Here is an 18966-nt window from a genome sequence, read left to right as displayed (position 1 = left end):
GTTACAAAAAGAATGCTGAGAGAAATGAAAAATTGTATGGGGAATGGTACCTGGCATCATCCAGTGACCCTGGGGAGGGAGGGAAATGTTATTACCATGAGACATAATTGGCAGTGCTGATGGAGAGCCCCAAAGCCAAAATTTCTTCTTTGAATGTCAGTCATTTTTCTTGGAATTTTTTAGAAGTTTTATGGAAGTTTTTAGATGCTAAAATTCTCCACATTTTTCAGCAGAAACCCTTAGCACCATTTAATAGGCAGATGCTACTCTGCATCACATTACAATTTCAATACTTTAAAAGCAAAGAACATCGTGCAGAAAAAAAAAGAGCTTGGAGTCCTTTAAAACTGCAGAGTGGGAATCACTGTGGCATTTTGAAAGTCCCTGTGAAATTGGGTGAGCTGGTGAGCTCTGCCAGGCGGCTCAGGGGTGTTTGCAGCAGCATCTCTGGGCACTTTGCTGCTGGGCAGGAAACCAAATTCCACAAACCAAATTCCAGAAGGGTTCGTGAGAGGTGTGCGAGGAGCACGAGGTGCCTCTCCAGCTCTGGCTGCCTGTCACATCCCCTGGGAGAAGCTGGGGTGAATCCTGGGGAGCAGGGTGTCCCCTGGGGTGAATCCCAGGGAGCAGGGTGTCCCCTGGGGCTGGCAGTGATGGAAAGGTGCCACAGGGGCAGTGGCTGATGCCTGCCCTGCCCTGGTCAAGAGCACTCCTGTCCTTTCCCCAGGTGCTGCCCAGCCCCTGCAGAAGGAGGACACCAAGGGAAGAAGGACACCAAGGGGGAATCCCGGCCACTGAGGCTCCCGGGCAGGGAGAGGCTGGAGGGACATTAAGGAATTGCCATGGTAATTAAGGCAGTAAGGCCCTGGAGGGAAGTTAAGGAATAGCCAAGGTAATTCTGCCACGCCAGGTGGGTTTTCTGCCCCTCCTGTCCCTCATCTTGGGCACAGGGCCTCTCCTGCCCACATCACCAGCAGTGCCCAGGGACATTTCCAAGGTGTTTTCCGACCCTCGGTGGGAAATCACTGCACAAATGCTTAAAGCCAAAAACATTTATGGTGCAAGGATCATCCCTGCTGGGAGGCAGCCCGCAGCAGTGCTGGCAGGGAAGGTGATGCTTTGGGCTTGGGGGAGCCTGGAGCCCCCCAGCTCCTCTGTGCTGGGTTTGGTGCTGCCCTGTCAGCTCCTCCTGTCTGGGTTTGGTGCTGCCCTGCCTCTCCCCATCTCCTCCCAGCCGGGTTTGGAGCTGCCCTGCCTCTCCCCATCTCCTCCCAGCCGGGTTTGGAGCTGCCCTGCCTCTCCCCATCTCCTCCCAGCCGGGTTTGGAGCTGCCCTGCCTCTCCCCATCTCCTCCCAGCCGGGTTTGGAGCTGCCCTGCCTCTCCCCATCTCCTCCCAGCCGGGTTTGGAGCTGCCCTGCCTCTCCCCATCTCCTCCCAGCCGGGTTTGGAGCTGCCCTGCCTCTCCCCATCTCCTCCTGCTCAGGTTTGGTGCTGTCCTTCCTCTCCCCATCTCCTCTTGTCTGGGTTTGGTGCTGCCCTGCCTCTCCCCATCTCCTCCTGCTCAGGTTTGGTGCTGCCCTGCCTCTCGCCTGCTGCCCTGCCTCTCCCAATCTCCTCCCAGCCGGGTTTGGTGCTGCCCTGCCTCTCGCCTGTGCTGGCTGCTCTCTCCCTGCCGTGCCCACCCCTCTCCTCTGGCTGCTGCCAGGGCAGGCTCACGCTGGGCAGCGCTGCCCAGCCCCTGCCAGCCCTGCCCGGGTGAGCACCACTCTCATTAAATCTGGGGAAGCAGACAGTGACCCCGTTATGTACTCACCTGGAAAAGTGGCTTGGCCGTGCCTCATTACTGTGCTCTGCCCGGAGACTTCTCATGCTTCCCTTGCAGATATATATTTAGATTTTACCCGAGGGCTTTTAATTTCCTCGCTGGCTTGAGCAGCTGTGACAGGTACACACTTACCTTCCCTTTTTTCCTCCGGCCATTTTAACCTGCCACCGGCTTTGTTAAGGAGCAGGAGGGGATTGGGAGTCACTGAAACGCTTCAGGGTCTCATTGCTCTGCTCGTGAGCCTGTCAGATGCAGCCGGGAGTGCCTTTGTAGGGAGGTTTGTTCAGCAGCTGCTCTATTTCTCCTTCTCCCTGCTAAGCAGTCCCGAGTTGCCACACGGGGTTTGCAGCTTTCGTGCTCGTCGCTGATGAGCCACACTCAGAGAGGTAAAAATGGCTTTGCAAAGGCTGCGCTGACAGTTCTGGGATTCAGCAGTTACATAAGGGCTGCTCGGGCTCCCTGCTCTCCTCCAGCCAAAGAGAGGGGCTCACTTTGGGAATGCCCTCCATCCCTCTGCAGCCAGCAGGGCACACTGCTGGGCACCAGAGGAGCCGTGGGAGCAGCCTCGTGGCTCTGGGTGGGAGGGAGATTTCGGGGCTCTGCTCCTATCACTGGGCAGTGTCTGGAGTCCTGGGTGCTCTCCTCTAAACCCTAACGTTTGGAAGTTAGCATTTGGGATGTTAATGCAGAGTACACTGGCAGGAGGAGAGAAATCAAAGGCTCTTCTGGTATCAGCCCGTCCCCCTCTGGGCTCACAGCCTGCCTGCAAGCTCTGGATGTGTTTTCTTACTTTACATAATTTTTCCATCTCTCTCCATCAGCCCAGCTCTTCAAAGGCTTCCTTCTGTTTCCAGCTCTCTTGCAGCTGCTAAATGCACTCTCCTCTATGCTTTCCAAGCTGTTCCTCCTTCCCCAGAACTCCAGTGCTCCAGTTTATTGCAGAACTCTCCCAAACTCAGCCGAGGAGCTGCTGGGCAATGCAGGAGCTGCTGCCTGGAGCTCTTTGGTTGTGCTGCCAAGGCTAAATAGGGAAAGTGAGGGAATAAAACACAGGCAGTAAATTTCTGCCTGTGCCATGCAAACCTTCCTGGTGTCTGCAGTGGCCCCACTTGGCCAAAGGTTTCCCAGTGGATATTGGTGTTTGCCACTCCAGGCTCTCTCCTGGTGGGTTTGTTTGCTCTGCCAGGATGCCAAGGACCCCCAGAAGTGCAGTGGGGATGCAGCAGCTCCCCAGGCCCACCGCGGTGGGAGCTGATCCCACAGAGATCCTTGGAGGTGAGTCTCCTCCAAAGGCTGGGCTGGCACTCTGGAATGGAGAGGGGGAGTTTGGTACCTCTGGGATTTTGGCAGCAGCACTCAGCCCAGCTGCTGTCCCAGCCAGATGCTGTGATGACAGAAATCCCTGCAGTTTGTGAACTTTTCCTGAAATGCTTTTAATGACAGTTTAATAATAACGCTTAGTGCTTGGTACAGAGCTGCTCCCCCCTGGAAGCGCAAGGCTGTCGTGAGAAGGGTAAGGACCATTATCCCCCCTGTGAGCAGGGGGAATAGCTGCTTTTATTTGTGAGCCTAATTATAACAAGTGGAATTAATCAACTTTTCATGTGAATGGCGTTGCTTTTTAAAGACAAATGTCAGAAAGGAGTCCTAGAGGGCTCGAGGTGGTGCAGATCCATCTGATGGCTTCTCAGGGAACTCGTCAGAGCCTGTGGTGCAAAGGCATTAACCCTGCCAAGGCAGAGGGAGGAGGGAACAGAAAGGGGAGGCAAGGCAGGGCACAGCGTGGGTTTGCTGGTGCCCTGGGTGCTGCTGAGTGGGTGTTTCTGAAAGCTGCTGCTGCCCCAGCCCCGGTGTGGGTTATTCCCCCTGCCCTTCCCCTCTCCAGCTGCTCAAAGCCCCATTGCTTGGGAATGTTCTCCCAGCTCCTGAGTGTCCTCTGATCCTTAGTGCGCTCTGTGTAGTGCATGGAGAAATTCCATTGAAATAATTACTTTAGTCATTGATTAGTTTCTTAGTGGGAGGACACAGAGGCTGTAATCTCTTCCTGTGAAGTCACTGAGCTTTTGGATTTTCCCTCTCTTCTCTGTCCTGCTCTACATCCCCCTGGTGCATCCTGGCCCTCTCCAGCCTGCAGGGAGCCCAGGCAGGTGGAGGTTTGTTTTGGCTGGGGTCTCTTGGTGTGACAGTAATGGGCAGTGAGTGCCCAAGGCTGTGAGTGCAGGTGGCAGAGTTCCTGAGATGCTTTCAGTGCTGCCCTGCTGCTCACAGCCCATTGCTGCATGGATTCACCTCCAAGAAACCCAAAAATCCTGAGAAATCCTCCCATTACCTCTGGCACTCAGCTGCAGGCAGTGGGGAGGGCAGGATCCATCACCCTGGGGACAGAGGGCACAGGAGATCAAGGCAGGACTTGTGTGCAAGTGCTTTGAATTGCAAAGCGTGGCTGGGGCTGCCCCTGGCCCTGCCCTGCTCCAGCAGCACCTGCCTCATGGATCCGTGTCTGTCCCGTGGGATCAGCCCCAGCTCCCCTGGATGCCCATGGATCCGTGTCTGTCCCGTGGGATCAGCCTCAGGACAGCCCCAGCTCCCCTGGATGCCCATGGAGCTGTGTCTGTCCTATGGGATCAGCCCCAGGACAGCCCCAGCTCCCCTGGATGCCCATGGATCCGTATCTGTCCCATGGGATCAGCTCCAGGACAGCCCCAGCTCCCCTGGATGCCCATGGATCCGTGTCTGTCCCGTGGGATCAGCCCCAGGACAGCCCCAGCTCCCCTGGATGCCCATGGAGCTGTGTCTGTCCCATGGGATCAGCCTCAGGACAGCCCCAGCTCACCTGGGTACCCCATGGATCCGTGTCTGTCCCGTGGGATCAGCCCCAGCTCCCCTGGATGCACCTCCCTGGGACTGGCAGGTAGGAGTCACCCTCCACCTCGGCTTTCTGCAGCCCCCAGGAGGGATTTGGTGCTCTGTGAATTTTCAGTTTCCTCTTTGACAGAGCCCTGCTGGCTCTCCCAGCAGTGCTGAGCTCCTGCTCCCATGCCAGGACCTTCCTCTCCAGGCTAATGGAAAGAAAATGGAGAGAAGTTTTTTTTTAATTGACTCAGGATCAATAGATAAAAGTATTTCCTAAAAGCACTTTTATGAATAAATACCTCCATAAATCCCTTCCCAGGCATCTGCTGTATATTGTAACATCTACAATCTGAGTTAATCAATGTATTGGTGTTGGACGTTGGACTGTGAGAGGAACTGGAGATCTTTGGGTTCAGCTCTCTCACTAGCTGTAACTCCAGGAGCTGATGGAAGTCAAAATTCCTGGCAGAAGGACTTGTTTTTTTTGGGAAAAGAGTTCCTTGGGGCACTCTTGAGCAGGGTGTGCTGTTGGGGGAGCAGGTGGGGGGATCCTGGCTGTCCCTGAGGGCTCTGAGGGTGTCCAGGCACCACATGGGAGCAGCTCTGGCACTGCACGGGCATGGAAAGGCCAAGTTCTACCCAGAGGAAGAGCATGAAGCACCAACATTTTTTATTTTCTTTTTTTTTTTTCCTTTTTGGCAAATTTGCTATTTTCACTGAGACAAATGTCAGAGGAAAAAACATTCTGGTGAGGAAGCAGAAGCTCCTTTTTCTGTGCTTTTAACTTCCCGTTGGGATAGAGAATGATCAGTGAATAGAGAAAAAAAAATCCAATCTTTAGATTTCCTCAGAAGCACGGACATTTCCAGGCATTTCTGCTGCAGAGGGATGTTTCAGCTGGTGATTTCTGTGGTTTGGCTGCAGGATCCTCAGTGGGGTGGGGGGTGGTTTTTGCAGGGCTCTGCCTGAGCCTTGGCAACCTCCAAACCTTGGCAGCTTTTGAAAAAACAATTTTGCAGAGTGCCTGGTGACAATGTAGGGCATTCCCTGGTGGCTCAGGGGCAGAGCTGGTGCATGTGAACTTGGTGAAAAACACCCCAGCAAGAGGCTGTGCCAGGCAGCTTTCTGCATTTATCTGAGCATTAGTGGCCCTCTGAAGTTTATTGAGCTGATAATGTCACGCTGTGACATTTGTTGGGGTCTTGAAATGCAGGAGGTGATTGTGGCACTCATAAATTACGTGGGATCTTGTTTTTCCTTGGTGTTATTAAATTAAGGGAGGTCAGGGTCGCTCTGCAAAGGCACAGAAACACAGAGGGGCCGTGCAGGGAAAGGTGATTTTCCTAAAGCTGCTTGCCAAGCGTGTTCAGGGGTTCCTGGAGGGATAATAATGAGCATTAATGGCTTTTCAGCTCGGGGTCCCTGCAGTTAACACTTTATTTGTATGAACACAGCCCCTCCTTGAGCAGCAGCTCTGGTAACATCTCCTGTGAAGTTCTGCCTGCTCATGAGCACAAGCTCTTCTTCCAAAGTGTGTTTTCCCACCCAGGTCACTCCTTGTAGGTTTGGGATGACCTTTGCACAGCTGATTCCTTTCAAGATTTTAAAATACATTAACCTGGCTTTCCCTGAAGAGGTCTTGCAAGCTCACACCCTTGGGTTGTATCTCAACAGAGCAGGTTTGTTTGCCAGAAAATGGGAAAAACTCAGCCCCTTCCTGTACCATCAACTACTTCTAATGGACAGGGTGATGCTTTATTATTAATAAGTTGGATATGTGAGTAAAGGGAGTTTTGGCAGCCAGCACTGAAAGCGGCCTGGATAAAAGGGAGAATATTTAACAATGCAGTTGCTGTGGATTCAATTAAGAGCAGTGAGGAATCTGCTTCTTTCATAATCTTATTTTCTGCAATATTATTACCCCTGCAACTGCTGCTCAGCAATTCCCAGCCACCTCTCCAGCCCCCGGCACAGCAGTGGTCTCTGCCTAATGTAGATGCTGAAATGAGAAATCAGCACTTTGTAATGGGCTCTCAAACTAAAATTAAACATCCATTTCCTGGCTTGCAGTCAGATGGTTGGCATTCAGCTGGCCCGGGAAATGCTTCTGGACCTGAGGAAATTCTTATTTGGGCTTTGATGTTGCCGAGGTTGTGTTTGGTTGGTTTTCCCCCCTGGGCTCCTCTCAGGGCGTGCTGTACAAACCAGGAGCTCCATGTGGAGCTCAGTGCTGTGTCCCCTGGGCAGAGGCACTGGGGATGTCCCTGCAGAGCTGGCTCAGGTGACAGGCACGGCTCTTTCTAGGAACAGGCTGTTTCCCTGCCAGAGGGAGTGTTCTGGGTGTGCTGGGCTGCCTGTGCTCGCAGTTTCTGCTTCACCCCTGCTCCTCTGGACACAGCAGCACTCTGGGCTGGGGGGGCAGGAGGGGAGAGGCTGCTGGGCTCTGGGTCTGCAGGTGAAGTGCATTGCTGAGAGAGGAGGGTTTGGCTCTGGGTCTGCAGGTGAAGTGGGGAGCACGCTGCCTTGTGAGAGAGGAGGGTTTGGCTCTGGGTCTGCAGGTGAAGTGGGGAGCACGCTGCATTGTGAGAGAGGAGGGTTTGGCTCTGGGTCTGCAGGTGAAGTGGGGGGCACGCTGCTTTGCTGAGAGAGGAGGGTTTGGCTCTGGGTCTGCAGGTGAAGTGGGGAGCACGCTGCATTCTGAGAGAGGAGGGAGGGTTTGGCTCTGGGTCTGCAGGTCAAGTGGGGGCCATGCTGCATTGTGAGAGAGGAGGTTTTCTGCTGGAAGCACAGCACGGGAGCTGCTCTGGCACCTCAGGGCAGGGCTGGGCGCTCCGAGGGATCAGCTGGGCTGGCAGAGGTTCTGCTCAGCTCTGCTCTCCCCAGAAAGGGAACCCACAGCCTCATTTCCTCTGACCCACAGCCCTGGCTGCAGTTTCTCGTGGCCTGGGGTCAGATCAGTCCCCTCTCTCTGGTTTTCCTCTCTTGGTTTGTGTTTAAATGCTTGATGGAAAAGGTGACTTCATGGAGAGGCTTCTGTGGGCAGGGTCTGAGTTCCTCACGGGGCTCTTGGTGGTTTTTGTCACCTTCTGCACAGCACAAGGATGACAGGAGAGTTTATATGTTCTGTTAAAATTCCCCAGGTCTTTCCCTAATCCCTCTTCTGTTCCTGCTGCTGTGTGAGGGCATTAGTGCTGAGATGAATAACTCAAGCCTAAGCCCCTTTTCACATCTAATCTCAAGCCTAAAATTAATGTTCTTCTGCAGTTAGGAATACAATAGAATGTAGAATTCATCCAAAAAGAGACACCTGATTGCCCCATCCCAGTAGCTCTGTGGTCCAGGAGGATTTATCAGGGCACACTCCAGCCCAGAGGGCTGACAGATTATATTTGATGTTTGAGGACAGCACCCTGAAGTAAGGAGATGTGGAGCAATAAGCTGAAGAGTCTGAATCAAAGCATGAAGCAGAAAGGAATGACTTGGGTGGAAAATTAATGTATTGAGCTAATGAATCATTTCGAGGCAAAACAAGAAATGAAATGTGCGCTGAAAGCTGGCACAATAAGAAAAGGGCTGCGGGTTTTTATCCATTTTGCATTCCAAAATGCAGAAACAAAGTATGTCAGATGGTGAAATCCCATTAAGAAATAACGCTGTGAGCAGGGAAACCAGGATTTGGTTAACAGGAAATGGGAATTTTGGGGACTGGCTTTGTGCCATGGGGCAAATGATGGCTGGGTGCTGATGCTGGGGAAGAGCAGAGCGCAGAGCTCAGCGTGCCTGGCAGCTCCTGGCAGAGAGAGGAAACAGGGACTGCCCTTTTCTTCCCAGCATTTGGCACAGGATGGTGATTCTGGGTGTTCTGACAGCCTGGCAGGGGGATGGAAGGTGTGGTTAGGGCATGGAGCTGTGCCAAGGGGAATTGTCAGCTTTTCATTCTGAGGGGAAAGTACTTGGATCCCAGAATTCCCATCCAGGGCAGCTCCTGCCCTGCTCTGCCAGCCAGCCCTGTCACAGCTGCAGGTCCCAGGCTCTGGCAGGACCCTTCCAGTTAATACCTTGACTTTTTGTACAAAAACATTGAAAGGAATCCTGTGATGGAACCTGATTTTTCGCATTGGTTTAGGCCATGGCGTGATGACCATCAGTGAATTTATTCTTTATTTCCAGCCTGCAGAGGGGCAGCACGGCCTTGCAGTGGGGCTGGGCTGTGGGGCAGCCCTGCTGGGATGTGTTGGCACCGCTTGGGGTGGGGGTGGCACGCTGGGGTGACACGGCAGGAGCTGGGTGACAGTGACGCTGCGGTGCCGTGGTGGCACTGCTGTCCGTGGTGCTGAGCCCCGCGCCACACCCCGGCTGTGGCACCTTCAGTTTGCTTTTTGTTCCTGGCTGCCAGCACAGCAGGAGCAGCTCTGGACTGGTGGCATTCCCAAAAGAGGGAAGCACACACGACCCTTTCCCCCAGGCCTTTCCAACCCCACCTGTGCACTCAGGTGTTCTCTCCAGCTCAGCTCTCCCCTGGCCATGGTGAATTCCCTTTTCTGTTGGATATCTAGAGAAATCAATGCTGAGAGTGCTGAAGGAGCAGCAGCTTTTGCTGTCACCTGAAGAGGGAAACGTGAGTCACTGTGGGCCAGGTGCCATGCACCTGCCTGGCCAGGTGAGCAGGAACTGAGCCCTGCTGGCTGCTCTGAGGGATCAGCAGCCAGCTCCTCTCTGCCTGCTTCCCAGTGGATGCATTCAGGAGGGGACAGGGCTCTGCTGCTTGGTGGCTGAGAGAGCCAAACCTGCTGAGTCTGTTCCCTGGCACGCAGTGTGCACGCTGCTCTGTACACAGAGGAATGAGATAAAATAGCTTCCTCCTCCTCATGCTGCTACCAAAAAACAGCAATGGGGAAAAAATAATCCTCCAGCCCCTGCCCTGCCTGTGGTGATAAGAGCAGTGCAATCCTTCTTTTGACAGAGTCAGGCAAGGCAATTTCATTATTTAGCAAACAAAGCCTTTTCAGAGATTTCTGCATCGTGGACGTTTTCTCGGCGGTTTTGCACCAAATTTGTTGCAGCAGCAAGGCCAGAGAGTTTGCCTTGACTCCCCTCACTACCAAAATAAATGCACAGGGCAGGATTGTTCCACTGAGCAGCCGTGGCTGGGGAGAGGGAAGAAGGAAGGAGATGGTACGTGCCGACAGCTCTAAACTGATTGCGGTGAGGATTGCTATGTATGAGAGAGTTCAGGGGGGAAACAGGAGGGAGTCACAGAGGCAGCCAAGCCTCGCAGGATGGCATGAGCCAAGCTGAAGAATTCCCCTTCAGAGAGCAATTCCCACGTCAAAACTGTCCCACCAGCCACGACAGAAGATGTCCACGGGGTGAGCCCCTTGTTACCGTCGCGGAGGATGGGATCCATGGGGAGTGATGTCGGACAAAGGTATTGCAGGACTGCAGTGCTGCGTGGGGAGGCCGGGGGGGAGGCAGCACCTTTTATCTTTTAAATGAGAGGGAGAGGATTAGTGCCTCCACGGGCTGGAGGGGTGGTGGATCAAATCCTTCGGAGAGCTGTGTTAAAGAGCCACGCCAGCTCTAAAGTTGTGTTATGAAATAGGGAGATGGAGCAGGAGGAAACCAGTTCCTTTAAATTTTTTATAGGTGCCGCTTGATTTTTTATTTTTTATATGCCTAAAGCATGTCTGAATGGCAGCCTGAGACCATGGGGCTGCCACACACCTCTGTTAACTTGCACTGCACCTTCCCTGTGCAGTCTAAACCCCGAGCTTATTTACACTGCTAACGCCACGGCACGCACTGTGCACTAGCACCATGTTTGTGTGGCAGGAGAGATGCTCAGTCCCCCATCTGAGCAATAATTCATTTGTAACTGCAATATTAAAAAAAAAAAAAAGCTGCCATAGGAAATGCTGCAGCCTTCCTGCAAGCCCAGAGCTGAGTGTAGGGCGAGGAAGGAGCTGTTTTTCAGGAGGAGGAGAACGCTTTGCGCTGCGCTGGGATTTCAGTGATTCAGAAGGAGCCAGGTCCCCTAGTTACGATGAGGATGCAAATGTCACTAATTCAGCTCTCCTTCTGTTCGTTCCATTTTCTGTTTCATCCTTTCCCACCACCTACCCAGCCTTTCAGCCCATCCATGCTGCCTCACCTGTGACTGTGTACTGTATGTCTCCCAGGGTGTGATTTGGTGCAAACGGGCACGGCAGGGAAGCTCCTGCTCAGGGGGAATTTTACTTGTTTGGCTTTAGGCTGGAGTGAATTAACGCCTCGGCTTCTGCCTCTTGGCATGTCTGGGGGGAGGGTGGCACGGAGCCAGCAGCAGCAGCTGTGGTGCCCGCCGGGGAAGCCGAGCAGGGAGGTGTGCGCTGGGGAGCGCCGGCGCTGCCGAGCCGTGCCGGGCACATGCTTCAGTCTCCAGGTCTGGGAGGCAGAGTCCTGGCTCGCTGATGAGCTGGAGTGTGAGTCCCTGGTGTGCTGTGCCAGCTCTCCACAGGGCTCTGGTGCTGGGGTTCTGGTGGGCAAACCCTGGGTGGCCCACCAGAACCTCTGACTCTGCCAGGCAAGGGTTTACACGTGTAAAGGCTCAGATGGGCATCGTGGGACTAAATCCCTGGAGCTGGCGTGGTCTCAGAATGTTTTTGGCAGTCTGGGTCTGCTCCCACTGTTTGTGGTCTGGTTTGGTGCCTTGTTTTCATTGCTGCAAAAAGGCACCAAAGCTGGACCTGTCCTGGGGTACCTGAATCTCTGAGGGCACATCCTGGGCACCACTGCGGGCAGAGCCTTTGGAGCAAGACTGCTTCCTCTCTGTGCTCTTCCAAGTCCTGCTGGTGTCCCCTCAGGACAGGGTCAGTGGGCAAACCAGATGTGTAGGGGCCAGAGAAACACAACTGGGAGACAGCTACAAACTCATCCCACTGATCAGCACTGATTAAACATCCAGGAGGAGCTTGGTGGATTCCTGCCCAAGTCCGGGGTGCCAAACCTTCATCCCAGGGCTGATCCTCCTTTCTGTGGGACCACAGCACAAAGCAGGGATGCTGCAAGGATCTGGAGGGCAGCAATTCCACAAATGGCATCACTGCGGTGTTGTGGTGGACCCTCGAGAGAAGGTGCCCCAGGGCTGTGTAGAGACCCAATTCCCTGGGTTTCACGGGAATTTCAAGTGATTTGCTGCAGTTGTGCTGTAAGAGGCTGCTGCTGTGAGGTGGGGAAGTTGGTGGAACACTTTGACACCCCTGGCAGAGCCCTGGCAGCCGCAGCCTGCGGTGTCTGGATTCCTGACTGCCAGGATCTCCTCCTCCCCTGGGCACTGCTGCCCAACCATGAGTTGGCAGCTGAGGCTGAGATTTGTGCACTTCTCTTCCCCTGCTGCAGCAAGGGCAGGAAGATGGCTTTGGAAGGGATGAGCAGCGAGTTTGAGACGCTCTGTGTCTCCCAAAGCCAGACTCCAGCAGCGTTACCCAGTCAGACAATTGTCCCTGGGAGCTGGGAGTGAATTTCCAGGTGATGGTGGAAGGAGATGAGTGTTACAGGGTGTTCTCAGGATGCAAATGATTCCTGCTGATGATTGAAGCCAGGGAAATCTATTCTCACCTACTTTATTTACCTCCTTACTCTGTCTCTGAGTCACTGCAGCATCTCAAAGATTTTAGGGGTTCCCAGTCAAAACAGGAGGAAAGGATTTGAATTCATCTGAAGGGAAAATTCACTCCACAGCTTGGGAGCAAAAAGGGGAATTCAGGACTGCCCCTGGGAGTTCAGGACAGGGATATTTTCCTGTGTCTGCTGACCTGCAGGTGGGGTGGGACCAGCCCAGGCTGCCCATGTGGAAGTATCCTCCAGGAAAGAGGCTTGGAGTTCTTTCTGTGTGCCAGGGATTGCACACAGAGTGAGATGGGGATGGGACTGGGAGCCTCCTGGGCGTGCAGACCAGCTGCCTGGGCACTGAGCCTCCCCTGGCACCAGGTGACAGTGACTGGAAGCAGCCAGGAGAGGCCGAGTCTGTTCCCTCCGCCAGGCTGTTCCTGGGGCAGGTTTGTCCCTTGTGCTGGGGGACTGAAAGGGAAAGGTGTGAGGGGAAGCAGAGCTGCACGCTGTGTTTGGTTAGGAGCTGCTGGCAGGGGGCAGGATGTGCAAACATCTGTTTGGATCCCATCTCAGGGACCGGTGCAGCACCTGAGGTGTGGGTTTAAAAACACAAACAGGGGTTTTTAGGAGAGAGCCATGTCCTGTTTGTGCAGCTCTGCTGGAAGCAGGGGAAGCTCTGACCACTGCCTGTCCCAGGGCACACTGGGACTCCGGAGGGATTGCAAACATTCCCCTTTGGGTCTGCTTTGGACGCTCTGCCCCAGCCCTTGGCAGGGCTCTGTGTCCCCTCCCTGCCCCCTGGGCCCCCCCAGCTCCTTCAGCTGTGTTTGTGGAGCTGCTGGGGGCAGAGCTGTGAGCTGCTGAGCTTTGGGAGGAGGATTAGCATTGCAGAAGAGCTGGGCTTGGACAGGACCTGGAGGGCTCTGCTCCAAAGCTGGACTGGCTTTCAAGTTGTCCCAGCTGGCTCAGGACCAGTCCTGCTGAGTTTTGAACATCTCACTGGACATTTCTCAGCTTTTTTGGGTGCTGGGTTTGCTCATTCTCAGGTGAATAATTGCTCCCTTGCTGCATCTTGTTCCCTCTTTGCAGTGTGTCCCAGAGGATCTGGCTGCTCCATTCCCCTGGGGCAGCCCAGGGCAGCAGCTGGATCCTTCCCTCCCTTCCTTTCTCCTTCAGGCTGCGCTCTCCCACCCCCCACAGCCTTGCCTCGTCTCTCAGTTTGGATATTTTTGGCAGGAATAAATGGGACTCTGCTTCTGCCCTGTTACAGTCAACAAGGGGCTGAGGTCTCCTCATGGAAAGAGCAGCACTCTGCTAGGCTGAGCTTAATGTGAGGTTCTGGGAGGTAAAGCACTCCAGAGAGTGAGGAACTCACCCAAATGTGTCTGAAAATAGAATTTCTGACCAATGGATATTTGCTCCCCCTCAGGGGCAGCCTGGTATTAACAAACAGGACTTGCTAAATGTGGTTTTTTTGCCTGACACTTGCACACAAATGAACCACAGAGGGGTCAGTGTGGCCAGTGCAACCACTGCAGCCACTCAGTGCCTGCAGGAGCTCTCCAGGTGAGGCTCTCCACAGGACACAATTCCCTGCTGAACCATTGCTGTGCTGGGAATTCCCTCCTGCAGGGACAAGAAGTCAATTTATTTATTTTTAACGTTTCTTTAACAAAAGCTTCTTCCAGCAAAGGCCTTTCAGAGCCTTCTCTCTGTCCTCAGCAGATGCCACGTGCTGGTTTGCTGCCTCAGCTCTGGGTGAGGTGGTTTTGTGCAGGAGAAACGCTGTGCCAGGGGCATCCCCTGTGTGGGGTTTGCCCACCCCTGCCCAGCTCCAGCCTTGGCTCTTCTGCTGCTCCTCTGCTGGCTGGGGATGAGGGTTTGTGCCAGAAATCCGAGCAGGCTGAGGCTGGAGGTGTCAGGCTGCTCTGTGCCAGACCTGGCCCCTGCACTGCTCTCCCTGAGCTGGGGCCACCAGTGTCACTTGGTGAGGGAGGGCAGGCCCAGCACGGCTGGGGGAGCCTTTGTGGAGATCTGAAACAGAATCTGGGGGGTCTGACACGTTTTGCTCATGGAGCTCTTTGCCTTTGATGTGCTGGGCTGTGCTGGGCTGGGCTGGGATGTGTTTTTGGGGGTCTCTGGGTGCAGGGCACTGGGCTTTGCTGTGGGCTTTGCTGTTTGCTGGCAGCCTGCTGGTCTGTGCCCACGCTGGAGCGTCTGCCAGCCTTGGGGTCAGAGCACCCAGCCCTCCCTGGGTCTGTGCCTGCTGTCCCCAGGGAGGGCTGAGCACCAGCTCTCCTGCCAGCGTGGCTGTGCTTCCCTTGGCTCTTCTGTCAGGCCGCTGCTGACTCTTCTGGGTGTTTCTCTGGGGGATGCTGAGGGTGTTTTCAGGCAGGGGGCTCAGTGCTGGGCTCAGCTATGGGGGCCATATGCAGATGCAGGGATCCTGGTGATCAGGACACCATCCCAAACCCTGGTGACAGCTCAGGGAGTGACAGCCACCATCCCTCACTCCCAGCAGAGCCGTTCCTCAGCATGGCTGATTCCTCCCCAGGCTGCAGAGTTGGGGCCTGAGCCTGGCTCCTTCTTTCCCTGCCCCAGAGCTGCTGAAACTGCCTCAAAGTGCTGGGTGGGCCCCAGCTCTGCTCATCCTCCCAGCCTTGTGGCCTCTCCTCTGCAGGGACAGCAGTGCCATGGCCGTGTCCCAGGCAGGGCTCAGCCCTGAGCTCCCTCCAGCTTCCAGAAGTGTTTTGGCTGTTTCTGTGCCTGTGGTGCCCATCTCCCAAAGCCAGGCCTGCAGGAAGGGTTTGCCCTGTGGGCACGGGGCGATGCCAGCCCCCGGCTGGGTGCTGGGGGGAGCAGGCTGAGGTTTGGAAGGGCTGAGCTCTCCTCCCACGGCCCTGGGGAGCCGCCAGCAGCGCTGAGGATCTCGGTGCCCTACATAGCCCTGACAGGCAGACACGATCCTCACCTAAGGATGCCACGCTCAGCACTCGCGCTTGGGCTGCTGCTCTGCTTATTTTGGGATCCTCATCCCCATCAGGTCCCATCAGGGCATGGGGATTGGCATGTTCCTCCCTCAGGGGAGCCTTTCCTGCTTGCTGTAAGAGTGGCACTCCTCTGAGTGGGCCATGGGGGTCTGTGGCACACCAGGGTCTCACATCCCACCTCCAAACTTGCCCACTCTCCTTCCCCACAAGGATCAGTCACTTGGCAGGACTGCAGGGACTCGTTTGGCTCATTAGCAAGGGCAGGGAGCTGTGTGTCAGAGCAGCCTGAGCATCTGCAGGGCCTTTTTGCCCAGGCTTGGCAGTGCCTGCCCTCTCCATCTACCTTGTAGCCAGGTGGGATCGGCCTCTTCTTCCAAGAAATCAATGGGATAAGAGGAAATGGCTTCAAGTTGTGCCAGGGTAGATTTAAGTTGAATTTGGGACAACATTTCTTCACTAAAAGGGTTGTCCAGCCCTGGCATAGGTGGAGTCCCCTTGCCTGGAGGGATCTGAATGATGTGTGGTTGTGGGGCATGGCTCAGTGGTGGGCTTGGCAGTGCTGGAGGCAAGGTTTGATGATGGATTTGATGACCTTAGAGGTCCTTTCCAACCTCAGTGAATCCGTGGCTGGTTCTGGGAGAGGCACAGCTTTCTGGAAGGCAACTAGAGGCCAGGCTGGACACGGGGCTGGGAACAGCGAGCGCTGCTGCGCCTCTGGCACGGCGCCTGCTGCTTCCCAAACTTTCTGTGTTTCACCAGGATATGGCTTTTGCAGAGGAATGCCAAGGAAAAACACTCCTGTGATTGAAGCAGCAGCACCCCAGGGAGGCTGCTGGGCCCACTCTTGCTGGGCTCTCTGCCTGTGAGGATGCTCCAGTGCCAGCCCGTCCCTGTGGCACCCCTGCAGCTGCTGGTGGATTTTCCAGGTGCCCACCAGCCCATCTGGCTGAGTTCCTCCCCACCAGGGGTGCTGAGGCTCAAGCCCTTTCCCTGGGGTCATCCCTGCTCCATCCCCAGCAGCAGGGGAGCTGCCCTTCCCTCCCCTCCCCTCTCACAGGGCTTTGTGAGCAGTGTGCCTCTTCCTCTCACTTTCCCCTTCCTTGTTCCTTCTCCCCCTCTTTACTTTCTTTTTTCATCTCCTCCCATCTGTCCTTCTCACATCAGGCTATTTTGGGCTGAGTTTCTCACTGTCAGTATGGTAGGAACCGTGGTGCAGCTCCTGTCTCTAGAGCATGAACGCTGCTCTGGGAAGCCTCCCCAGGCTCTTACCTTGCTTGGCTCATCTTCACCCCCCTGCTTTGACCCTGCCTTGAAGGCATTTCCACATCAGGGTGAAAAGGCATTAAATCCTTCCCAGAGCCAGGGAAAAAACTCATCAGATTTAATACCTTTCCACCTTGGTCTTGAAGTGCCTGTGAGCCTTGCAAGTGGTTATTAAAGCAGCCTGAAGCCAGGAGCAGCGTTGGCAGGTCATTACTTGTGTCTGCAACTTCCAGAGGCTTCAAGGTATGGCATGAATGTTGTTTGTTTGTTTGTTTGGAAGGGATGGCTGTAAATTGAATAGGAAATGCACCACCAGAAGTGAATTTTTAATGCTCTTCATTTACCAAAAATTCAGGAGACGGTGGTGTAAGGAGCAGAGTTTGCTGGGAGGGAACAAGTCCCTGTGTGAGCCGGGCGGAGCTGCTGCTGTGCTGTGCTCCTCTCTCCCTCTGAGCATCCCGGAGCAACACAGGGACAGCACTTAGCCTCAAATTATCTGCATGAGGCACAGGAGCTAAATGCCCCCCAGGTCCTTCAGTGCCCTGGCAGAGCTGGAGGAGAGCTGGGGCTGCCTTCCCCCTGGAGAGAAGGAGCTGGTTCTGCTGGCTCAGTCCTTGGGGTGCTGGAGCCCAGGGGTGCTGTGCCCAGCTCAGGGGGGGCCTGCCTTTGCTGGGAGGAGCTGGAGCCAGAGCTGAGGAGGCAGGATGAGGTGGAAGGTGCTGCTCAGCCGAGGAGCTGCCTCCAGCACGGGTGGGCAGGTGATTGCTCTCTCTTTTACATAAGCAAGCTTTATTATGGCTTTGTTCTAATAATAAATGTGCCTTTGTCTCCTCACCTTCTAATAAAGCCTTCCCCTTTTGTCAGGGGCTGGAGCTTGAAAGGTGGGGGCAGACCTGTCTCTGGAGCATCCAAGAAGTTCCTTCCCCCTCTGCTCCTCTCCTTTCTCCCACCCTTCCCTGCTCTGCTCCTCTCCTTTCTCCCACCCTTCCCTGCTCTGCTGCTCTGTCTGGAGGTGCTGCTGGTGCCAGCCAGCAGCCTGGCATGGTGGTGGGTGCTTGGCAGCACCGAGGAGCCTCAGCTTGCCCTGTGTGGGCACAGCTCTGCTCTCCCAGCCCCTGGAGCCTGCAGCGGGGTGAGGGTCCTTTGGCTGCCTGTGCTGTCGTTGTTTTCCATGGGAATGAGGTGAGCTGAGGTTTGTCTGCTCTCATGGAGCCAGATCTGGATGAAATAAAAAGGTCAATTTGAAGTAGATTATCTAAAACACATTAAAAGCCAGTGTAACCTTTCTGACTCCATTAAGTGGCTTAGGTTCTGTATGTTGTAAATCACTGTTAAAGTGTTTTTGGGATCTGGAAAATGGCTGTTTTCCAGATGAGATTTGGAATGATTTTTAATTTTCTTGGAGAAATCTCCATATTTCCTCAGCAGCTGGACTGTTGGTGAGAATTTGGGTGCCTGGTGGGAAGAAGGAGAGGTTTCAGTGGGATACCTCAAATCACTTCTTGCCTCTGTGACCAGCATAACAAGTTTCACTCATTTGGGAGCCAAAAGCATCTTTTTGTAACCAAAAAAAGAGGTTATTTTATTGCTTGTGTTTTAACCACGGCACAGAGTGGCCAAAGCCACCCTTGGGGAGGTTTACATCTGTCCGTGAATTTGGAATCCCTTTTGTCTGTGACGCCTCCATGTGAGTGAGGTGTTTATTGTCCTGCTGAGCCCATGGATTTGGGAGGAAGGAATCCTGGGAATCTCCCTGGCTGAGTACTCCAGAACCTTCCTGTTCTGCAGGACCCCCTGACCTGTGTGGTTTTGTGCCTTTGCTGTCTGGCTTTCAGGAGGGCTGCTCTGGAATTAGCTCCTGTTCCCCCACCCTTCCCGGCTGCCAGCTGGCACCAGATTAGGAGAAAACCAAATCATTTGCTAATTCTTTGCCCATAAACATCCCTGCGAGGCAGGAAAGGCCACTGCTCAAAGCAGAGGCAGGCCAGGGGCCCGAGCAGCCCCTGCTGCTAGTGTGGGATAATCCAATTGAGCTGCAGGGAAATTGCCAGCTCAGGCTCCTTCCCCGGGCTCTGCAGCTGCAGAGAACCCGGGCTGCTGGGCAGCAATAAATGCCAGGGCTGCTCGAGGCACAGCTCAGCTGGAGAGCCACCCCAGGGCTTGTCCCTGCTGTGAGAGGTGCCACAGGAGCCCACTTTGGTGGGAATTAATGCTCCAGGAGACAGCTGGAAATGAGCAGGGAAGAGGGGGGAATGGCAGGAGGGAGCAGGGCAGGAGCTGAGCCCAGAGAAGAAAAGGCTCTGGGGAGATCCTCCAGTAAAGGGGCTCCAAAGAGCTGGAGGAGGACTTTGGATAAAGACCTGGAGTGCCAGGACAAGGGGGAATGGCTTCACAGTGACAGAAAACAGGGCTAGATTAAATATGGGGGAGAAATCCTTCCTGTG

At 54.5% G+C, this 18966-nt stretch overlaps 1 protein-coding gene across 10 annotated transcripts in view; it reads left to right on the top strand.

Moving 5' to 3' along the window:
- Positions 1–18966, top strand: part of KCNT1 (potassium sodium-activated channel subfamily T member 1) — a 79768-nt gene that overhangs the window by 27668 nt on the left and 33134 nt on the right. For 2 of the 10 annotated variants that reach the window (XM_039730764.1, XM_039730762.1), the window contains exon 1: positions 9876–10107. The exons of 7 other annotated variants lie outside the window; for them this stretch is intronic. In XM_039730764.1, the coding sequence (XP_039586698.1) occupies positions 10076–10107 (32 nt within the window). In that variant the 5' untranslated portion in view covers positions 9876–10075. Of the gene's footprint in view, positions 1–9875; positions 10108–18966 lie in introns of those variants that run through there. One more of the 10 variants, XM_039730763.1, reaches the window with a different exon arrangement.

This window comes from Passer montanus, unplaced genomic scaffold (assembly GCF_014805655.1).
Source record: "Passer montanus isolate IOZ18808 unplaced genomic scaffold, ASM1480565v1 scaffold73, whole genome shotgun sequence".
NCBI classification, from domain to species: Eukaryota; Metazoa; Chordata; class Aves; order Passeriformes; family Passeridae; genus Passer; species Passer montanus.
Note: the sequence above shows the minus strand (reverse complement) of the source record. Positions and strands in the feature narration are given on the sequence as shown.